This window comes from Argiope bruennichi, chromosome 4 (assembly GCF_947563725.1).
Source record: "Argiope bruennichi chromosome 4, qqArgBrue1.1, whole genome shotgun sequence".
Taxonomy (NCBI): domain Eukaryota; kingdom Metazoa; phylum Arthropoda; class Arachnida; order Araneae; family Araneidae; genus Argiope; species Argiope bruennichi.
The window spans coordinates 105,780,962-105,805,373 of record NC_079154.1 but is presented as its reverse complement, the minus strand read 5'-3'; the positions used below and the strand labels follow the sequence as shown (position 1 = coordinate 105,805,373).

General features: G+C 33.0%; 1 protein-coding gene across 1 annotated transcript; it reads left to right on the top strand.

Annotated features, from left to right (window-relative positions):
• The first annotated feature begins 4,701 nt into the window (after window positions 1-4,701).
• On the top strand, window positions 4,702-6,564 carry LOC129966399 (mucin-6-like). The gene has a single exon (XM_056080823.1). It carries the CDS (start codon window positions 4,702-4,704, stop codon window positions 6,562-6,564), a length of 1,863 nt encoding a protein of 620 aa, XP_055936798.1.
• The last annotated feature ends 17,848 nt before the right edge of the window (window positions 6,565-24,412 follow it).

Here is a 24,412-nt window from a genome sequence, read left to right as displayed (position 1 = left end):
AAATGAAAATTTTAAATATCAATTACAATACGTTTGGACTGGCCCCAAAAATAATTTTAGCGGAGAAATAACACAAAATTAAGTAGAAAGATTTATTACTTATCTTGCATAGGCACATGTCTGAAAAGGTTTGAACATACATTTCCCTATTGACAAAACAGCATACATAGGCCAACTCCATTATTGGTCAATGAATTACTTCGACAGAAATTGATCTCCCAGTATAACACGAACGGTAAATCGGTTATGTTCAGAGGCAGCTCAAACTTCATTGTTTCCAGAAAACTATGGTTTATGTATTTTTTGTGCCTTCGGAATACTTTCGAGAGGGTCCAAATTAAATAGTTTCCAAATATCATGCTATTGTCATAATTTTATTATAATGATTCAAGAACTTACCATGAGAATTTGATACTTCAAATTATCTGAAAGAAATTGGCGAGTATTGATGGCTTGTATATGGAGCCGAGAAAGCCGTATTTCTGATGGTGATGGCACACTTTTATCCAAGAAAAAATGCATACATAATGGTCGTGAGTTGTCTGACCTATGAATACCTAATGAATTAAGAACATATTTATAGGTTAATTATTTCATAATCAAAAGTGTTTGGATACAATTTTCAATTCGATTTGACAGTTATCATAATTCGTGCAATTTACCAATATCCCTTCAGTACCATTTTTCCGCCAATCCAGACATCTTCCGTATTTAGAATTTGTGGCTAGAGCCGAAATGGTATTCACTGCATAGATGAAGAGTGGTATTAAGCCGTTGTTCAATTAAATAGCTTCTGATATATTCTTTTCAGAATGCGTTGCTCTAATATCAATTACAGGAGATTCTGCCTCTTTCGATTCATAAGACGTTCCATAATGAGTAAACACGAAGAATTCCGTCAATACTTTTAGGTATAAGTAAAGTAATTTAAATTACTATTATCTCCAAAGTTCTTGCTATCATTATTCTAAAAATTGAAATTCTTTCGTTTTTTCTGTTCATCTCTTTAAAACAGCGTAAGAAGTAATGGCCATGGTTTCCCCCCTACCTCAGACCTAGAAATCAACGTAATTAAGGCTCTTAACTTTGAAGCCACTTTCCTGGAATATGCAAGGATTATAAACATTTCGTTCACTTTCAATCCACTGTACAGGTCATTTTTAAGATTTTTTTTGTACAAAGTTGATACGTTACGCTTAGTCTAATATTTCAGGCTTTAAAAATCCTCCGATAAATCTCTGGTCTGTTAGTCGGATTCCATAGAATCCTAATTCTAATATGCGCTTGTTGAAGCTCCATATTATCTGTTGTGCCGTGATCACTTGCTTCAAAATATTTCAACATCTGAAAAAAAAAAAAATAATGATTAGATAGGAAATCTATCAAGTATACTATAAAATGCAAGAGTAAATGCATTTTACTTTTGCTTTTTTTTTTATCAACATCGAAAATTCCGAAGTCTGATAAGAATTTGCTTGCAACTTCAGTGGCAGAAATTCAAAATTTCTCGATTAAAACAGGAAACCTAAAATATCACATCAGCTCATTTTCTTTTAAAAAATTAAGCTATTAGCAATATTTGAAATATATTTGTTAAACAATTCATCTAAATATTTGGTTTTAAAACAATACTTTTAAATCGTTTCCGAGAGCTATACAAGACATAGGAAAATCGTGCATCCAATTTGTAATTACCCGTTAAGCATAATTGCCAATTCTAGTTAATATAACTATTAAGTTTACTCGCTAAACGCTAAAATACTCTTTAAAGCGACCCATAAAATTCTTAGTGGTAAATATGAAATTTCATTTAAGGAACATTCAATTTTAATTTTGGGCGGTTGCATTTCAAATTTCATGGAATGTCATTTAGATCCTTGAAAAATAGAAAATGAATTTGACGATCTTACCAAGAAGCATATTTATTAACTACAACTTATAAAGAATCTAAAAACGCTGATTTTTTTAAAAATTGTAATACATTTATTCATTCTAGAAAGTTTCTCTCAGTCCACATAGACACAAAACAATTATCTTGAATCTTTTGTATTTTTGTCCCGTTATACAGGTGCGTGTTGGAATAAATGATTCGAGAGTTCCTGGCCCTGTACTACCCAAGTGATGACATGCAAATAACCATTATAGTATAACATTTATTTCAATACCGGTAGTTCTTACGTTGGAGGTAGTTCAAAAGGTTACACATATTTCAAATGATTTCCGGAAATTATGCTTCATTTCTCTTTGCATTTTCCAGAAAACTTACTTTCAAGAGGAATCGAATACAATTGGTTTCCAAACTTCAGGTCGATTTGTCGGTTTTATTAATATAATTTGCAAACTTACCGTGTCCTTGAATCTCTTATACTCTGATGTCATCTGAACAGAATACTTCTTTGCATCCAGCATTGGTGCAGATGGATAGCATGTACATGGAACAGAGAAAACAGTACTGGTGGTTGACGTCGTGCCTTTGTCAAACAAAATGGCACAGGCAAGTTGTCCACCTTATGAAAAACTAATGAAATAAAGTACATTTTAATAGCTCTAATTACCATTGGTAAATTATTGCATCCAATCTTCATTTCGATACGACAGTTATAAATAGCATAACTTACCGATATTACTTCTGTACGGAAACGAGAGAAAGTCCCCTGGCCATCCAGATGGCTGCTATCAACACAATTTTTCTCAGGAGCTCAGAAGGCAGTCATTCCACATATGGAAAAAAGCGTCGTTTCATTGCTCCAACAAACATCTGAAGAGTCTACGGAGAGCTGCTCTAATAATTGCAGGATTTGTTTCGGTGATAATTTCTGTGAGGTTGAAATTTCTTTTAAATGACTGAAAAATCTGATGAATTCAAAACAAACTTCCCGGTATGAGCGAGGCAATTTAATGATCTCTAAGGTTATTTTAATCCTAGAACTTATCAAATTAAATATTCATTCAGCATATTTTCAGAAACGGCACAAGAAAATTACTATGGCTCTTTCCTATATCATTAGACTACCAAGTAAAATCCACATAATTATGGCACTTTCGTCACTTGGAAGCCACTTTTGTAGAATATACAGAGATTGTTTCTTCCATATTCAATCAAAAACACCAAATGTTTAGATTTCAATGCATCTTAAAAGCTTTCCTAAAATTTAAAAATATACGAATTGACAGCTAGCAATTTAGTGTAATTTTAAATTTCGGAAGACGATGAATTACAAAAGTTATCCCGCAATTTTAATAAAAAATTTGTTCTCGATGGAACAACCTCCTTTGCCTTAAAGCTACACCGACTGTTTAAGCTTTATGAAAAGGTAAGTTTTTTTATGCATCAAAAGGATAAAGAAATGCGATACAAAATTTGTTTACTTTCATATACGTTCAAAATAGCTGCATTTAAAGACAATCTCCAATGCTTAATTCGATTACATTTCTAAACTTTTCCTAGTCCTGATCTAGATGATTACTTTTCATTCAATTCAATACACGAGATCATTCAAACTTCTGTTTTCGAATTTTGATAGGGAACAAACTAAATTTCTAATTTTTTTTACCTGTGTTGTTCAAATAGACTCGGCTACTTTATTCAGTAGAAATTATATTTATTGCACTTCATAAATATCTAGTCAATTTAGGATTAATTGATACATGAACACTATTTGAACGAATTTTTTCATACGACGTTCAATGCTGTAACTTCAGCTAGGGGAATAAATGCATATATAGAAAGAAAAGAAAAGGCAGCCACAATATTACTGTTCATATTATAGTTTGACGATTTTAATTTGAAGACTGAGGGGGAGAAGTGTGGTTAGAAGAACAAAATGCTTCATAATTTAAGATTACGTATACGGAATTAATACTGTCCAAGATGGCAAGAACGATGAGCTGAAATTTAAAAAAGATGTAGAAGTTTTGGGATAAATTGTTTAATTTCCAATACACGAATAATTTTTATTGCCACTCTACGAATAAGTGAATGTAATTAGAAAAACATTAAAGTTTATATATTAGGCATTTGAACGAATTACATTTTTTAAGCGAGCCAATAAATTCTTTTATATCGAGCTCAGTTCTAAACAAAACGCAGTAAATCAAAGACTCTGGATATCAAATGTCTAATTTCACCGCAATATGAATTCGAATCTATTCCGTTCATCAATGTTATTTAAGTGCCATTTGTCGATCCTTATTACGCCATGAAGAATTTCTATTTATCATTAAAATCATAATGCATTTTAATTGACGATTTGAGCCCAGTTCTAGTTATGAGAGATTCTCCGAAATATCACAATACGAACAGCATCAGAACAATCGATTTATCAGTTATTCAATCCGGTACGAGCTTATTCCTATGTAAAGTGGAAAATCAAAATAAATACTTATTCTGTCAGATATATAGGTATAGCTGTCAAGTTTATGGGATTCAAATTCAAATTGATTTTAAAAATTATCAAGTAATAGTCAAGTAAAGTCGATTAATCTTATTTCGGAGTCGCCTAGTCATTCTGTTGAGCATTCTTCCCTTGTTTTCCTACTTCAAAGCAACGTTTCAAGTTCGTCGCCAAATAAATCCTTACTTTCTATTGAAATAATGGTCGTCAAAGTGAAATTAAAGAGTTTAGAATAATGAGAATGAGCAAATCCTTGTACAACATACAAATGCTGCCTAGTTTTCTTTCAGCATTTTCCATTTCCTCAATGTGTACACACACACACACACACACATTACCCACGCCGCCACCACCAACCTCAGAACCCCAACTCACACACATTCATTGCCCACGCCGCCACCACCAACCTCAGATCCACAGCTCACACACATTCATTGCCCACGCCGCCACCACCAACCTCAGATCCACAGCTCACACACATTCATTGCCCACGCCGCCACCACCAACCTCAGAACCCCAGCTCACACACATTCATTGCCCAAGCCGCCGCCACCAACCTCAGAACCCCAGCTCACACACATTCATTGCCCAAGCCGCCGCCACCAACCTCAGATCCACAGCTCACACACATTCATTACCCACGCCGCCCTCACCAACCTCAGATCCACAGCTCACACACATTCATTACCCACGCCGCCCTCACCAACCTCAGCACCCCAGCTCACACACATTCATTACCCACGCCGCCCTCACCAACCTCAGCACCCCAGCTCACACACATTCATTACCCACGCCGCCCTCACCAACCTCAGCACCCCAGCTCACACACATTCATTACCCACGCCACCACCACCAACCTCAGAACGCCAACTCACACACAGGCATTGCCCACGACACCACCACCAACCTCAGAACCCCAACTCACACACAGGCATTGCCCACGACACCACCACCAACCTCAGAACCCCAACTCACACACAGGCATTGCCCACGACACCACCACCAACCTCAGAACCCCAGCTCACACACATTCATTGCCCAAGCCGCCGCCACCACCAACCTCAGAACCCCAGCTCACACACATTCATTGCCCAAGCCGCCGCCACCAACCTCAGATCCACAGCTCACACACATTCATTACCCACGCCGCCCTCACCAACCTCAGAACCCCAGCTCACACACATTCATTACCCACGCCGCCCTCACCAACCTCAGCACCCCAGCTCACACACATTCATTACCCACGCCGCCCTCACCAACCTCAGCACCCCAGCTCACACACATTCATTACCCACGCCGCCCTCACCAACCTCAGCACGCCAACTCACACACAGGCATTGCCCACGACACCACCACCAACCTCAGAACCCCAACTCACACACAGGCATTGCCCACGACACCACCACCAACCTCAGAACCCCAACTCACACACAGGCATTGCCCACGACACCACCACCAACCTCAGAACCCCAACTCACACACAGGCATTGCCCACGACACCACCACCAACCTCAGAACCCCAACTCACACACAGGCATTGCCCACGACACCACCACCAACCTCAGAACCCCAACTCACACACAGGCATTGCCCACGACACCACCACCAACCTCAGAACCCCAACTCACACACAGGCATTGCCCACGACACCACCACCAACCTCAGAACCCCAACTCACACACAGGCATTGCCCACGACACCACCACCAACCTCAGAACCCCAACTCACACACAGGCATTGCCCACGACACCACCACCAACCTCAGAACCCCAACTCACACACAGGCATTGCCCACGACACCACCACCAACCTCAGAACCCCAACTCACACACAGGCATTGCCCACGACACCACCACCAACCTCAGAACCCCAACTCACACACAGGCATTGCCCACGACACCACCACCAACCTCAGAACCCCAACTCACACAGGCATTGCCCACGCCTCCACCACCAACCCCCGAAACTACAGCTCAAGCGCTCATTACCCACACCGTCTGCTCTACTTCCAATCCATGATTCTCGAAAATATCCAAACTGCCAACCCCATCCACAGTCCATGATTCTCACTTACGACTACATTACTCCGCTAACACCAACTCTCAATGCTCAATATTACTTGCAGTATCAGATATCACGACTAGTTAAGACAACCATGTCTTGTGCATAACGCATGGTGAAGTAGCTTGTATACTTTATCAGACATTGACTATTTTCAAATTCCACAAAGCTGTCACTTCACTCACTACCTAATGAAATACTGCACAAATTAGATTCTACACCCACTCCAACTCTCAAAACAAAGTACATTAATTTCATTCCGTGAATCATGCTCGTACACAAGAGGTCTTTCGTGATGCACGAATTTCGTAGGGAATTTTCCGATTCGCATAATGCACCTTTACCCGATACTAGAATGCATGTCGGAATCCTCATTGCTTCGCGAAGACAAAATATTTTGTACTAAAATTAAAAACGGAATTTAAAATACCAAATCCAGTGGTTTTTATGCTAGTTCTGATTAACACGTTGAGTTGAAGCAAAATAGAAACAAAGCATGCTATTTGTCAAAAAAAATTTTATAAGTTACATACAAATATTACTAGTATTCTGTACCGCTTCCTTGGTCATTTTATGAATTTAAATATTAAATTTCCTCAGAGTTGGGTGCCAAATGACTCAAACCCGATATTTAGCAATTCTCGATCATGTTTCTGAACAATTCGATTCATTACGATCCTTTTATATTGCGAAGAAATCAAGTTTTGGTTGAAGCGTTATTTGTATCTAATAACGCAAGAAGGATTCGATTCTCAAATTTAAGAATAGATACTTGGATGTACGATTCTGTCTGAAAGCATACCGTAATATCGCTGATTTCTTGCTTGGCATTTCTTTAATTTACCGTTTCAAATTTTCGATCTTAATATTCTGGATTTCTTTGTGCTCATATCAGTTGGATATAAAACTTTATAAATTCCAGTTAATAAAATTTTAAAATGTTAAATTAAATTGGCTCGTTTATGGCAGGAAATGGTTAAAATACATCTCGATTTAAATGTTCCGATAGTTTATGTAATAGATTGTGCAAAAATTTTCGATTTAAGTAAATAAAGAGACAATACTAGACGATGTTAGATAATGCTAATTAAATGGCACTCCTTAAAGGATACAATGAAAATGCAGAAATACCAGATATAAAATAACTGATTTGTTCTATTAATGTAGATTACACGAAGGACGTTAAAATAAGCAAAGATTAAGAATTATGACAGACCAATATAGAAGTAAAAGAATTTATATGAAACTTGTATATGCCATTAAAAACCTAACAGACAAAGAATTGTTTCAAAGAGCAAGAGAATGTTTACGGTACTAATCGGCAATTTCAGTACGAAACATGGTTTCCAAATACGAATAAGCGAAGAGTACTTCAGGTTTAATTAAAAAATGCCGTCGTTTAACATCCTTTGAAATGAATAGTAAAATTAGAATGTCTAATTTTCTTATATCCTTCTGTCCTAGCTTGATTCGATTTTTCGTTACCACTATCATTAAGAACTAATCACTTCAAAAAATTTAGCCATTCCGACTTCATCCAATTCAATTTACTAACCGGAAGAAAAATTTCGTTTATATAATGTATATTTTAACCTCGATCTCCGAAATATTTCGGTATTTAGCACATAATTTCTCTAATTAAGGAAATTTCTCGATCTGTAGCGTAAAAAATTAGTCGGCCGTAATGATTTTATTTTTAGTACCTGAACTAACGACTTATTCCTATCTTGGTTCATCTTGCGTTCAATAAACACTCGAACATCAAGAATCAACTGCAAAACTAAATTTTATTCGAAAATTCAGGCGTGTCTCTTGATTGAGTAATTGAAGATATTGACTTAAACTTCCCTACTTTAAGAAATTGATTTTTAATTCGCAATGCGAAATTTGCCATACCAATTCATAAACAGAAGTTTGCATAACAGCATGAAATCAGAATTTCTTTTACTTTAGAACATACCGACTGAAATAAATAAACGCTTTGAGGAAGAAATTTCAAGAATCGTCAACGAGTTCTATTAAGTAGTTCTTGTAACTTCGAAATACCCCGAAATAAAGCTACACCGGAACTTAATTGAATGGCTTTAGATAAAGTTACAATCAATATTTAGAGGACGAGCTGATCTCTAAATTAACAAACGCGAAAATTAGTGAAACCAAACTGTAGTTTGACAGATTCCTTTCGGAAAATTTATCTTAAACTTTCAGATAGATTATTGTATCAGAAAAATATCCAATTTCAGTTTTTAATTTGAGAGGACGCATTTATTGCCAGGTTATTATTGGTTTGAGATTTATTCGTTTTTGAGCAGGTATCCGATTTCTATACTGTTCCTTTAAAATGTTTCCGACGCCTCACAAATTCGTGGAAGACACTAAAATCGTAACTTCAAGACAAGTATTCTGAAGGAATAGGGAAGAATTCTTAATATCCGAATATTCGACACAAGTAACCTCCAAGCAGCTAGGGTACCACAATTATGTAGACATACCTGGTTAGTCCAATGCGATGCGACAGCTGGAAATTCAGGAGAAAATATTGCCCTCCATCTAAAAACAGCACATCACTATAACAATGGTGTTCCTTTATCAAGCCATTTTAGAACTAGTATTAAATTTTGAGTCGAAAGTTTGGAAAATGACACTGGCAACGGCGATAGCTTCAAAATATACAGTCCATCACATAAGGAGAGTCGGGCATGAAGATGCAGGTGTCGCTTCCACATCGTAGTGCAGATTGTTGTGAAATGACCTGAAAGATAAATTGTGGTTACCTTGGCGCAAATTAAATTATAAATTAAGAATTATTTCTTTTTACGAAATCGGATGCGTTGTCCTACTTTATACCGTTTTCTGTGGAAAATTTTACGCTTAATGAATATTTCACATCGCGAATAAGATTTGAAGGAATGATGGTCGTTCAGCGAGGTTCTAATTTCTCATTAACTTAGGCAGCTAAAAATACAGTTAATAGAATTGACAGTAACAAAAATTCTATCCTTGAGTCGCTTTATAATCACAATGATTTTTTTCTATGCCAAAAGGACCAGAATTAGATAAACTGCGTCAAACAATGATGCACCATCTACGCTACATGCGCAATAGAATATCCTTAAAATACGTGAGCGCCTCATTACATAAAACACACGAGCTTGCCTTAACATTACAGCTTTATGCTTTTATCATTTTGGGTAAAATGAAGGAACGTGCCTTATTCAGCTTTCATTAATGTTACAATAGAAACAGCCTTACGAATACGTTTTAGATGTTTCATAAGACACTGAGAGCCTTGCAAGTTTCAAGGTTTTTCCTGTGGTAATGCAATAAGTTTATTATGCGAAAAATATAAAACTGAAGTATTACCTACAACTAAGAAACCATGTATAATCATATTTTGATTTTATTTCATACGAATCGCCTGTTATCCCCAGGGCTTTAAGCGTGTTCACAATATGTTATGATAATGAAATTTAAATTTACATTCCACCACCATTGAAATATTTACAAGAAAAATATAACATGAAATTAAAACTGTTTTGCAAAATGTGTCATTAAAATTCAAATCAACCAGGGTGGCAAAAGCTGCGAGCCTGCATTTCAAGTATAAACAAACCTACTTTTATACGTTTTATGCAGCATTCATTGCTTAGCCCATTGTAGTAACACCGTGAATCAAGAATTTATAAGTATTGGCATTTGTTCAAATTATGCATTTTAAGAAATCTTGGCGCGCCGGTCATTTTGGGCCCACAGCGCCAAAGCCATGCTCAAACATATGTTCTCAATAATCCTTAAGACATTCAATTCATTATTTTGGATTATTAGAAACTTGCACTGTAAAACTTTATACGCTACACTTTAACACTATTGAGAAATTGTCCTTTCAAGACAAATTTACCATAATCGCTGGAATATAACGCTCTTTAAAGATGTGAACCTGAAGCTGTCAATTTTGGCAAATAGTGATTTTCGAGAAATGGTATTATTCGGGAGAAATTCACTTTTACAAAATTTTTGATTTTTAAAAATTAAATTCCTATCAAAAGTTATTTCTAGTAATAGAAAATTTTCCTTGACAACTTCAGAAATTATGATGAAAAGTTAACTTTACAGAAATTTAAAAATTGACTTTTCAGAGATCATTTTATGTGTGCATTTAATTTTTTCAAGTTTTAAAAATATTAAGATGCTTATATGCTATAATAAAACTCAAGAATTTGTTTAGTTACATATTTCAATCGCATGCTTTATCCAATGTAAATCTATAATTTAAAAGGTGCAATTTTATTCGTTTATCCCTAAGCATAACTCGCTTCTAACAGATTTAAACTGGCATTTATTCTGCAAATCAAATAACTAAAATACTTTGAGTAGAATGTGTTAACTAATAAAATAGGGCTAGATCGATTTCAAGCTTAAAATACCATTCTATTACGAGATGTAAATTTGCCATATTATTTTAGCAATTTTTTAATCCACTTGAACCATTCTAATAAAGTCAAATGTAACTTCGCAGATAATCTTTCTAATTTTCCACTATACTATAACATTTCTTCTATTCCGATGCAAAACAGAATCTTTAGCTTTCAACAATGTTTTGAGTCGCTCGATTAAATATTTCATGAAATAACGAAGAGGTTTAAATTTCTGAACAATATAATCTATTGTTGAATATTAATGAAATGAAAAATTAAAAATTACCAAAATTTGGAAAAATTCCCCTTGCTATTAAATTGGTATTAGAATTTTTTTATATCCCAGTATTTTAAAAAATATACTTACAAAACCCACGAAATTTACTAAAAATTCTCGTCAATATTTCAAAAAAAAAACCGAGAAGTTACATTACCACCCTTATAATTATATATGGGCCAAATTCGGTAGCTTAGGTCAAATGGTCCATCTTATAGAATGCCAATACACGCTTTCATCTTTATTTAGTAGAGATACAGAAATTAACAAGCAAGTTTGAATTTTGAGATGTATCAAATCCCCAATACAAGAAATTGTTTTATTGCGCGAAAAACGTTCATTTTTTTTATTTAGCTCAAAAAAATGTTTTTGAAATCAAGAAGCTTGAAATGAGCTTTAGCCAAGTTCCGGAGGATTTTACAATGCTCCTATTTTACACTTAAATTGACCTACAATCGTACATACATTCGTTCAAATGAGTAAGTAAAAAGAAGTTTAGAAGTCAAAAGACCGAATATCTGCAACACTATAAAGGTGCTTTTAAACATTAATTAACAGAAATATTGAATCGAGCATTAAAACAGGATCTTAGTCGAACGACGAAGTTTTGAGCTTCTTCAAATCGGACATTTTCCGCAAGAAGAAATTTCCGAGTGTTTCTATTATATATAGTGGTATTTAATTTACGTAGCCATATTTGTAAATTGCATCATGAACAGTTTATTCTTGGCGATATTTTCTTATAAATGAAGCCCGGCTTATAAGAACGGAAATTCTAGCCTTCTTTTGTCACTATAAAATATTGCGGTTTTTCCAACTGAGTTTCCCAATAAATCTGACGAAAAAAGGAATTTGAAGAAAAATGATACTACTGTTTTATAGCAAGCCTTTTACATAAAACTAATAATCAAGCTTTGACATTTGAAATTGGTTCATTCATTCATCTAGAAAATGATAGCGTCATTTATATAGTAATGGTTATTCGATAATAGTATAAATTCTGCTACATAGTCGATTTTCTAAAAAGTTGTTCAAGATAATTAAAATAACTCTTTTCGAAAGAAAGATTATGAACGAATATTTAAGTATAACAATTCTTCGATACATAAAATAATTACACTTTATACATTTTTATACTTATGCGAACTCACAACAACTAAGTAACTTACCCATTATTATTTAATTCAATACGAGTGATAAACAGGTCTTGAAAAAGATATGAATATTCTTTTATAGTAACACCAAAGAGTTGAAGACAGCTAAAATATTTCATTCAGTCTCAGAAGAGACATTAATAGTTTACACAATGTACCCAATTTAACAGAATTCACACCCATTTTATAAAATTCGTTAAACGTAATCTTCTTAATAACGCACGCAACAATAAAATGAAAACCGATCCATTCTATGAGTTTTTATCAGTTTATAGGGATCTAGAAATTTCTTATAAAGCGTCCTCTTCTTCCAAAGATTCATGCCAGGTAGCTGCTCAGCTAACGCGTGCGAAGTGGAGTACGAAATATTTTCTAAAGGTTGCTCACTTTTTGAAAAGGATGCAAAAATATTTATCCAAATTCGAACCCAAAAGAAGCATACTCAATAAATATAAAAATTATTTTTAAAAAAGCAATTATCACGACAAATTTAAATATTAATCTGTCGTCTTTCGTAGAAAATTTGGATAAGGTGAAACAAAAGTTTCCTATCATTCATTCAATCAGCAATTATAGGTTTTTTTATATGGCCTAAGCGAGATTTTCGTTTGAGAAGCATCAAAAACATGATGATCCAGTAGCATAGGAATCAATGAAGATGCACCATGATATTGTTTGGTTCCGAATCCTAGCTAATTCTTGCTGAAATACTCTGATATAGCTTCTTTAGATACTGCAAATAGAGGGTTATGTAGTCTGCTGACCATTAAAATTGCAACTCCAGGAAGGAATATTCTGACTAACGTCAAAATCATATAAAAGGAAAAAGAGGTTGGGATATGCAAATGATTAGCATTTCAGCGCATTCAGATGACGCAAGGGAGAAACGACATTTGAAGCACTGCGTAAAAGAGAAATTGTGAAGGGGATTTATCATTTGGAAAGTGCTTTGTAAGGATGGAGTTTGCTCAGAATATCATGCTACGCTTGAATAATAATAATAATAATAATAATAATAATAATAAAAATAATAATAAAAATAAATTCTTATTAGCGAGTCGAAATCAGTAGAAGCAGAATTGCTGGCTATCGACAGTGTGGGTTATTGGGAGTTTTGATTGGGAATTTTTTCCCTCCTTCATAGTGCGAGAGAAGTTATATAAATTCCGACTTCTTTGTACGAATGCTATTCTGAAAATGTATCTTCAGTTCTGAATTTTTGCTGTTTATTTTACGTACTGTGAATTGGTTTTTGCTTTATCAGGGTAATTTTTTTTTATTTAAAGGCATATTATTTCTTCATTGTGAGTAAAAGTAAACTTGAATTCACTGGTGAAGAAATTAAAATAATCTTACCAGCTACTGATGGAAGCGACAGTGATCTGTCAAGCGACGATGATGGTTGGTGAAAATATGTTTTGGTTGATCGTTTGAAGCATTTTCTCAAACTTCATTCATTTATTTTATTCTTATTTCATTGTAAAATGAAATTTTTAAAATCATCTCGTCTATTTTCTGAATTGTACTGATATACAAAAAAATCATCATAAGTCCTGATACTACAATGTGATTCTTTGTCAACTTTCTGCAGGCACTGAATTCCTAAAAAAAAAAAAAAAAAAAAAAAATTACAATTGGGATATAAGAAAATATTAAATACAGGTATCAATGTTTTAATATAAAATATAATATTAATTATATAAAGATTTAATATTTAATACTGATGATAATACAGAACTTTTTTTAGTTTGTGCAAATATTGTAAATATTAAAAAATCAATAAAAGTTGCAAGAGAAGAAAAAAAACTGTTTTTTAGGTACTTTTATAAAATGTGTTTAAAAAAATGATTTTTTTTTTTCTTACTCCTTTTAAATCTATCTGATTGTGTTCCATAATGTTTCCAATTTGCAAAGGCTATACGAGAAATAACATTTTCTGAACCATTTCCAATAGACGTGTCTTTATAAAAATTACCGTGATTCATCAGGCTATTAGAAGCTGGTGGGGAACTTACATTGCATAAAAAGCCCTTTGCGTTTTGGAAAGCGTTTTTAAAAAGCCCTTTGTTTCTTGGACTTGAAAATTTAATATGAATGCACTTATTATAATGCAGGGGAAGAAAAATGGAAAACAAAATGTGTAATAAATATTTATAAAGTAGTTAAAGATTGCACGGTTGTGTAATGGTTCATTAAAATACAATTATTAAAAATCATAAAACTGTGTAAACCTTAATACTTCTGCATATGCCCTCGAGTTCATCAGTTTTAAATTCATGACAGGCGAATTAAATCATTAGTAGTACTCGAAAGTGAGTACTACTAATAAAAAGCAATTCACCTCTTAAATTAAACATAATGACAATAATGAACTGAATATATCATTCATCATTTAGCAGAGTGTCGTATGGAATGTAAACAAAGATGGATTTTCTAAAAATGCCAAGCCACATATTTCTAGAAAATTATCACCGATGACGATCTTTTTAAAAGTGATAGAAGCATTAATTTTTAAAACTAATCTCGATTAAAGCGATATTCATTTTTCCATATAACATTTATTGGAAAAGAAGAATGTGATTTTACCTGAAATATAGCAGGATTTAAAAAATTTAGATGTCGATCGTGTAGTTATCCTTGTAACTATTAACAGACCATGGTTTTCAAAAACTGTGTGGATGTCAATTTTTACTTTGAAATAATCTCTTAAAATATCAGGTTTCGAATAATGAGTTCTGGACTGACTGTTTATAAAATAGCATGAAAGCAATTTGAAAAAGAATCCAAATTTCAATTTCTGCATCACATGTGTAACGTCTCATACCCTCACCCCATTCTTCTAGTTTTCTAATTGATAGAAGCAATGCATTTTTTAAATCTATTTTATTCAAATCTCTTATATCTCTCGAATCTATTTTATTCAATTCTTAATCAATATCTCAGTTAACAGCTTTTCCCAATGCTTTCACTTAAGAAAATACCTTTACAATTGTTTTAGCCCATAATAGCTCAGTTTTTAAAAAACACAATCACATATAAATCAAGCACAAAATATTGGGACTGCATCACTGTATCACCATTGCTTTATTTTCAACACTCACAGTTGGTGAACTAAAAGGTTATATCATTTGGCCACTTGATGGCGCAACAAAATGAGTTGGCGGAGCATTAGGCTGACTTATTGGCGCCAACAACAGTCATAAGAAAAGTCAACTATTGAAATATTTTCAAATCAAAAATTGTTTATTGTGATGAAAAAATTTTATCAATTTGATTTTTGTTTTCTAATATCAAAAATAAGGGAGTTATAAGGAAATAAAAATTTTCGCTTTTCCTTTACTATATTATTCTCTCTTTCAAACTGAATCAAATTTATCACAGTAATTGCATTCGCAAAATAACCTGCAGAGTGTTTTTAGGAAGGAATCAGAAAATTCTCTGAATATTCAGTTCCATATATCGGGTGTTTCAAAAATGACCGGTATATTTCAAAAATCAATAAAAACTAAACGGGCAGCGATAGAAATATACCGTTTGTTGCAATATGCTTGGGACAACAGTCAATTTTCAGGCAGACAAACTTGCGAAATTAGTTACAATTTACAACAACAGATGGCGCTGCACGTGATTTGAAAGATGAAGAAAACGCAGTTTGAGGCACGACCTTCGTATTACGGAGGTCGTGACCAGACTCGAACCCGAGACTCCCAGAACATGGGGAAGACGTCCTACTCCTAAGCCAAGACGCCGGCAATATTGAAAAATATGCCACGAATGTTGTCCAAGCAATATCATCTCATAATCTGAAATTATCATACCTATCTGAACTTTGCTTTTAACACAAAACTACTGCTAAAAGTGTTTTGTGACAGAAAAAAACATAAATGCTTGAAATATTTGTTTTAAAAAAATAAATTAAATCTAGCCTAAATATATTAATGAGAGACTTTTATATTTGTATGGGAAAGTGAAAAATCACACTTTTATATTTTTATTTAAGAAATAATTTGTTGTTTCATAAAATACAATATGGAAAAGAAATTTTGTTACAAGACTAACGAAATACATTTTATAAGAAATTGATGTTTGAAAATGAATTTCTTCAACAAAATGTGTGTCTACATAGCATACCATTAGTTTTCTTTTCTCATGTTAGAAAATGCTTATTAAATACAATGTATGTTTGTTTTCTTTCAGTATTCTTTTATTAAAATTGAATAAAGAAACATGTTCTAAATGTGAAAAACTCCGGAAGCATCTTTCTTTCGAAGTGTTATAAGTTTTAATGACATTAATATTTAGACGGAATGAAAAAAAGGAATGAAAAGTACTCTGCAAAAAAAAAGGAAAATTTATTTATTTTTCATGAAAACGTTTCTACAAAACGAGAAGAAAAGGAAACTTGACTACATACAAACATTTTCATTAAGTTTAAATCAAGATGAAAATAGAAATAACAATTTTTTCAGCGAGTTTTGAGATTTTTCAACGGGAAGGCGCATTTTCTTTCGTGAAAAACATTGATTTTTTTTATGCATATGTAAAGATCAAAAATTTCTAATAAGTTATAAAATTTTAATTGGAATTCGAACTTCTAATCCGAAACATTGTGAGAGGAAAATATTTTATTTTTATTTTGTTAACTATTTTATTGCCTATCTGAATTTTATTTTTCAGATTCATTTAATTATATAATACATCTGAGCACACAAAATATATATTTAATATCATCTTAGAACACGTGTGTAATTGAATTGTAGAAAATATGGATAAAATATAGTTAAAAATTATAAAATAGGAGAAAAGTATCCTACCGAAATGAAATCTGTGCAAATAAAAAGACCATTTTCAAAAAGGTAAAAAATTGTTTTTGTCCTCTGCTATATTCCGAAATCAGTGAGAAAAAGCATTGAAATATTAATTTTATAATTAAAAATCTAATAGAAATTTTGGAAACATTTCATAGCGGGCACCTATTATTCAAGGCACAGCTTCTTACTACTGCATGCAGAAAAGTGTGCCTTGTGGGGTGTTTACAACGATTTTTTAAACTGTGCATTTCAAGTCCTATTTCTGCACTTTGTATTTCTATTTCAGTTCAGTTTCAGGGAGAAATTAATTTAATTTTTAACTTTTGCTTTTTTCTTTTTAGCTCATAATGATACAATAACAAAATATAATAATTTGTCTCCATGAAATTAAAATATGGCTTAAAAAATCATTTTTGAGACTATAAATCTATATTTCTTGAAACTCTGGAGAACATATGAACACTAGAAATTCCATCGCATATATAACTAAATTCAAAGATAAACCTTCTATGCAAAAAAATAGGAACAGAATTATTAAGAAATAATGTACTAAATATGTAAAAATGCACTGATAATCGAGTTATTGTGATTCTCTGATTATTACTTTAATGAACACAGGTACTGTCAAAAATTTACTATTTTCATACCTCAAAAAAAAGTGTATTTACCAGCTTAAAGCAAGAGGAATTAGTGTCTGTTTTTCTCACGTCCGAGGTCATTCTGGCATTTCAGGGAATGAAAGAGCCGACTGGCTTGAAAAGCAAGCCACAAAACTAAACATCATTAATCCTGTGAGCATCCTCAAATCTCACATTCGTAATGAGAATCACAAAAAGATCATTCTCTTATGGAACGAGTTGTACCAAAATTCGTCAACTGCCTCTTTAACCAAATTATTTTTCCCCACAATTTTTCAAAGGTTGAATAACAAGCATTTTTTCAGTGATTTTCACTTAACAAAATTTCTTACTGGACACGGTAATTTCAATTATTATCTCAAGAAATTTGGATTATCGAACACTGATCTGTGCTCTTGCAGCGTGGGTAGAGTTCAAAATGTCGAACACTTGCTTTTCGATTGCTCCAAACTTACTTAAGGGAGAAGAGATTTTATTATGGATCTCGATGCCTGTAATATTAAGTTTCCCCCTCCGCTTCATGTTTTGGTCGATCACAAAATGGCTTTCTTCTCATTCTGTAAATTCATTGCCTTTGCTGCTTCAATTTTTAATTAGTTTTGTTGTTTATTTTTTCCTGTTATTTTTATCCTTATTTTTATATGTACATATTTCTTATCTAAGTATGTAGTTCTTTCTACTTACTTCTGTAAGCCTTGTGCTGCACTTTGTGGTGTACAAGGATTGACTTATTATTAATAAAAAAAAAGTGTATTTTGTATTTTTCAGCTTTTTTTTTCTTTTCGATTAACATTGAAATAATATTTATAAAGTTGTAGTTTGTCTTTTGATTTAACCCCTTAACCATAGGTCCGAATATCATATGTGCATAATCGCTTTTGATTCATACAACGGAAAGCGAGCGACACATGATTAGATCATGAAAAAACAAAGCTGTGAAAGGGTTAAATTCAGCTGTCAAAAAGATAATGCATAAAACCAATAATAATATGTCATGAGCAACAAAAAAGGCAATAAAACTGGCTCGCCTCGTATGTTTTTCGGAAGGTCATTAGAATTGTTGCTGCAAAATCGACGCGTGATTTTAGGCATCAGCCTCCGATTGTTTTAAACATCTGCTTTTTATTCTTTTTATTTTGCTGTGACCCTTCAAATGTTGCGGCTTTAGTTTAAAAATTAAGCACTTCCACTACTGCATTGGCGCCATCAAAGAAAATCAACTACAGTTATATTAAAAAAAACATCTACGAGGTGATTTAAAAATGTTTACATTGCTTCAGCTGATGAATTTTGGTAGACTTCCTTTTGTTATTTTAGATTATTCCAGATGTCAGTTTTCGAAATCCAGACGATATAAAAATGAAGGGGAAAATCGCTTGAGTTGCCTTAAGGAAGAACCACTTGATAATATTCGATGCAGCGATCGACATTGATGAGATCATTCATTTTTGAATTTAATATCTATTTATTCTTAGATTAAAATGAAACTTTTAGGAAAAGATGATATAATTAGTAAGATTATTTCGCAAATAAAAAGTCTTTTTACATTTAGATTTCAAGAAAAAAAATTCCAAATATTTTATTTATTTGAGAATAATATACTGTGTGGTATTTTCTGGAAAAACATTTTCCTTAGAGATTTTGTGTGTGTGTGTGTGTGTAATAAAGAAAAGATATTCAAAAAAAAATTTTTTTTAATTCCACGTCTAATCTTTTCGGTTTTTTTATATTGTTAAAAGTCATACTGATCTCTAATATTGGAAGAAAAGCGTCTCTACTTTTTGTAGCTATATAAACTATATGAAAAAATATAAATTCTGATACTCTTATGCATTGTCAACCGATTTCATTCGAAAAATTATTTAAATATATAAGCTAAAAGGACGCAATTTATAGGCCTTGCATATAATTACAAAAATTATTTGAAAATCATAAATGTGTCAATTATTATGTATTATTTTGTTGTTACTTATGGCACTTTACAAGCCCGTTGACGAACTGTCAGCGAGTGTGCAGTAGCTTCTGAGGGCAAAGACCCCTGAGCATCCGAGGGCAGGTCTGACTTCTATCTCATATGAAGATGACACACATTCGCTTGCACTACCCCTTTTTACAGGAGGGCTCTTTCACACACCTCATGGATAGAACACAAGGGAAGGAACAACCATGCCCGAACCAGGATTAGAACCCGGAACGCCATGATCACGGGAAAAACGAGCTACCCCTAGACGAGGTCGCCAGCATTTTTCCCTTTAGCAAAATCTATACAGCATCTATTTAGTGAGAAGTTAAATTCTATTCATTCAGGTCAATTGTTTTTGGGTTTGATTTTTTTTTTTTAGTCTTTTACTCATGTTTCTAGAAGCACACCCAGCATCTATTGATTTTTCAAAGAATTACTTTTACCTCAAAATCATGCTGAAGTGAGGATGAAATCACTTATTTTGAATCGCCCCTTCTTTTAGTATTATATCGATCGATATAAAAACTCAGTCTCATTGTAATAAATATATTTAGTACTTTTGAAAATAAGAGTGTTCATCTTTCGTCAATTAATCTTTAATGTCAGTTTCCTTAATTTGATATGAAGAGCATCAAGTTAGATCTTTTACAATATTATCAAGCATAATTTTAAATTTCTATTAATTTTTATATTCTTTTATAGATCAGCATTTTTTCCTTCGGTTAAAAAAGGATGAGTTTTAATTCTATAAACTCTACGTATCAAACACATGTATCAAAGTGAACATTATCCACGTTGAAATGGTTGCTTGTAGAATACTACAGTTAAGAAGGCTTGAATAAATATTTCGTTAAAATTTAGCAGAAATTTTAATTCATTTTATAAATAATTTATTGAATTTCATATAATATATATACATTATTATTATTATTATTATTAAATTCATTGAGACTAAATCTTAAAAGTTGTGCAGGCAGATATATGAAAATATTAGAATACATTTCAGATATTATAAACTGAATAATATACCTTTAAATATCAATACAGTACATTCTCGACTATCCGGCCAAGTATTCATTTATCGTAATTAAATAAGGAAGGCTTGGTGTTGCCTTGGAAGCGGGTGTCTGCTACGATCCTGCTACGAGTCGTGTGCAAAATACAAGTTGTGACAGGAAAAGAGCAGCGTTCTGCTCGTTGTTCATTGTTCCCTCTGTTTGATTTTTACTTCAATTGTTGCCACTGCTTCTGATTATAATACCGGGTTTACACCCGGCCAGTTATAAGATGGCCAGTTGGCAACGTAGAAAGGGCTCGATTTATGTTTGCCATAATTTCATAAGACAGATTCTGGCATTCATTCCCTGGTCGGCTATAAATTGTCGTTTTGACGTCCCTGAATTTTTCTTTTGTGCTGTGTATCGTATTGGTACGAATCTGTGATGCTGCTTCCCAGCATAGTTGGTTCCATAAGATGTCGCAGAGCTTGGCGACAAACTTGGCGACCATTTGATGAATTGGCGATGAATTTGGTGACTTTGGCGCCAAAATAGATTATACCCGAAATATCGAGAATTTTCCGGTCCGTCCAGTAGGAACCGAGTTACGCCTCGAACGTTCCTGACTGGTTGAGAGGCTTCTAGCCCCGCCTCCTGAGACCTATAAAAGGAGCTGCAGCTGCCGGGTCGTAGTCGTGAACCAGTCGTCGGAGTCGGAGTCAAGCTAGTTTGCCATCTTGAACTAAGCTGTGCGCTACTATCTGCAGTAGAGAGTCTTGTTGTATGTTGCTGTGCATGCTGTTGTATGCAGCTGTGTATGCTGTTGTATGCTGCACCTCTCGGCTGAAGATAATCGTCTTCTAGGCTGTATATAGTTGTCGTCTTTGTGCTGTCCTGTGTGTCTTCATGTAAATAAACGCCGTTGTTTTATTTTCTTTTGCCGCCTGCTGATTGAGTGTTCTCCACACCATATAACTCCCACTATCCCCTGGAAATTTTCGTAACAGTATTAAAATGATGGATATTTACACAAAGAAACATGGTAAAATAACAAAAGAACGTCAACATACCTAGATTTGGAAAACTATAGAAAAAAAATGTTAAATAAAATGACAAACACACACACATACAACATCGCATCAGAAAGAACAAAGAGCAAAAAATGTCGGAATTAATCTGCGATAAGTGATCCATTTTTTCACGCCAAATTCTACAAACGCATGCGCAGTAAGAAAAAAATACAATATAACTGCATGTTGTTGTCCCGTCGGGACAATTACTTGCTGTCGACTGAACAGCATTTTTCAGCCTTTCTACGCATGCGCTGCCTACTTGCCGTCTTATAACTGTCCGAATGTAAACTCAGCATAACTGCATAGTACGTACAGTATTCATAAATCGTCCTTAGGATATGCTTAATGTTTTTTAAGTGTGCCACAGTGAAGATTTCAAAATGGGTGATAAACGAAAAAAAGTTGTTGCGACTGTGGTGGAGAAATCACGCGTTATACAGCAACTAGATTCTGGTATAACAGTATAAAATATAGCTGAAGAGTTAGGAAAGGAAAGTGGGGGACTGCAAAAAAATCGAGCAAAAATTGAAAAGGCACAAGCTAGTGGAAGGTAGAATAATAAGAAGAAAAACCATACTGAAAGGTGAGCATAAAAAGAATTTGAGGAAGCTTTTTTTTTGTGGCATGGACACTTAAGGGGATAGTGGACTCTATTAGACACATTTGGGAATTATTCAGTTACGGTTATGAAATTTTTTATGCATATGTATTAAAATATAAATACGTCAAATTTCTTTAAAAAACATTTTAAAAGAAATTATATTATTTTTAAAAAATTAAAAATATATATAATTTTTAAAAGTTTTAAAATATTGCATGCGTCTTAATTTTTAAAATTTTTTTCCATTATTTTTTTTCCTTACAACCCAATGTAGATTTATTTGGAAAAAAAAATTACGTATAATTTTGTAATTCCAATTGAATGCTCATTTTTTAAAAATATTTTTATGCACACTTACTGAATTTTCACCGGAATTTTATGTTTTTATGAACTAAAATCGACTTTTAACTGTCTAAAAAAACTCGTCCATTTTCTTTTTAAAAAAAGCTATAACCCATTTTCTTTTAATGTTTAACCGAAATCTTTATTATCCATTTCATTTAATGTCTTCAAAAATTAAGACATTTAGAACATTTCAAATATATTTAAATCTAATTACAATATCATTTTGTGAAAAGTCATTAAGATGTACTTTTTTTCTCTCTTAATACTTCAAATATTTATTTTATTGAACAATACATTTTATAACACTATTTTAGTTGAATATAAACATATATTTTGGTGATGAAACGATAAAAAAAAATTGCACGTTTTCGTCCATTTTTGCTTATTTCAAAGTCTACTGTCCCCTTAACAGTGCTCAAAAAGACTGTTAACTACGAACATCAAATCAAAACTCTATATTTCAATTCATTTCGCATGCATATTTTGAAACAGAAAAAGAAATGCCGTTTTCTTTCAAAATTCCAGAATTTAGGGAGAAGTATGAAATTTCTCTTAACGGTGTGTCTTGTTTATATTGACTGTAAAACCGCTATATATAAATAAGTGAATATTTACTGTTGTCTTGCTTGCGATTTGCTTATATATATATATATATATATCTTAATTATGAGATATTATTTTGTTGCTCTCATTAAATAATTTTGTGAATCATGTTTTTCCAATGAAAAATGTGAGCTCAACTTGTTTCACTTCAATTTTTGAAATAAAATCTTGTATGCAACTGGTTAAAAGAATTGATACATTTTCTAGCTGAAAATATAAAAATAGATTTGAACGATCCGAAACTGATATGCGAAAACTAATGTAAAAAATGAGTCGTACTTGTATTTAATTCTTGCATTTGATATCCAATTATGGTCAGAGCCGAGGAAAATCTGAATTATTTATGCGATGCCATATGAACATCCGTTGGTAGTGGAAGATTCATTTAAATCCTTCATAGTTTGTCTTAGATTTTTCATAGAATGAAACAAAACAAAATTATGCATTAAAAGCAAAATATTATAAGAGTTAGAAAAAAATTAACTTTCTGTTTGAATTTCGTACTCTCGTTCCAAAATTTATAATTTAAAATTTCCACTCATTTTTGTATTTCACCCATATTGGAGATAGATTTAAGTATTTTGTTGCCCTAGAGAGTGTACATTATGATGCTCCTCTACTTAGGAACTGTAAAATTTAATTTTAAATGTCACGACTTTCAACATAGTATTGATTATTTTATGGCAATCCTTTTTTATTTTATGATGGTGGAGATGTATTTGTTTTTATTTATCTTAAGTTATTATGTTTGAAAGTACATACCGACAACCGGCCAACCTCCCTGACGATTTCATTCCATATTGCAAACGTATTTATATTTTAGATGTTATATCTCTGTGCCAAATTTTATTCATCTAGTTCTCTTCGTTCTGTAGTTATCGTATTAGTCAGACAGTCGAAGAGGTATATTTCTTCTGTGTGGACTTCATTGGCCTGAATCGAACATTTTTATTGAGTGTATTGCCAGAATATGTATTTTGAATACTTTTTTACTGGCCAATTGACACTAAAATCTGAATACTACAGTTGTAGTCACAATGCTGTATACTGAATTTTATTTGTTTAAATCATTGCGTTTT

What these genes read in the sequence shown, in the direction of transcription:
- LOC129966399 (XM_056080823.1), top strand. Translation starts at nt 4,702, where the DNA reads ATGTGTACACACACACACACACACACATTACCCACGCCGCCACCACCA.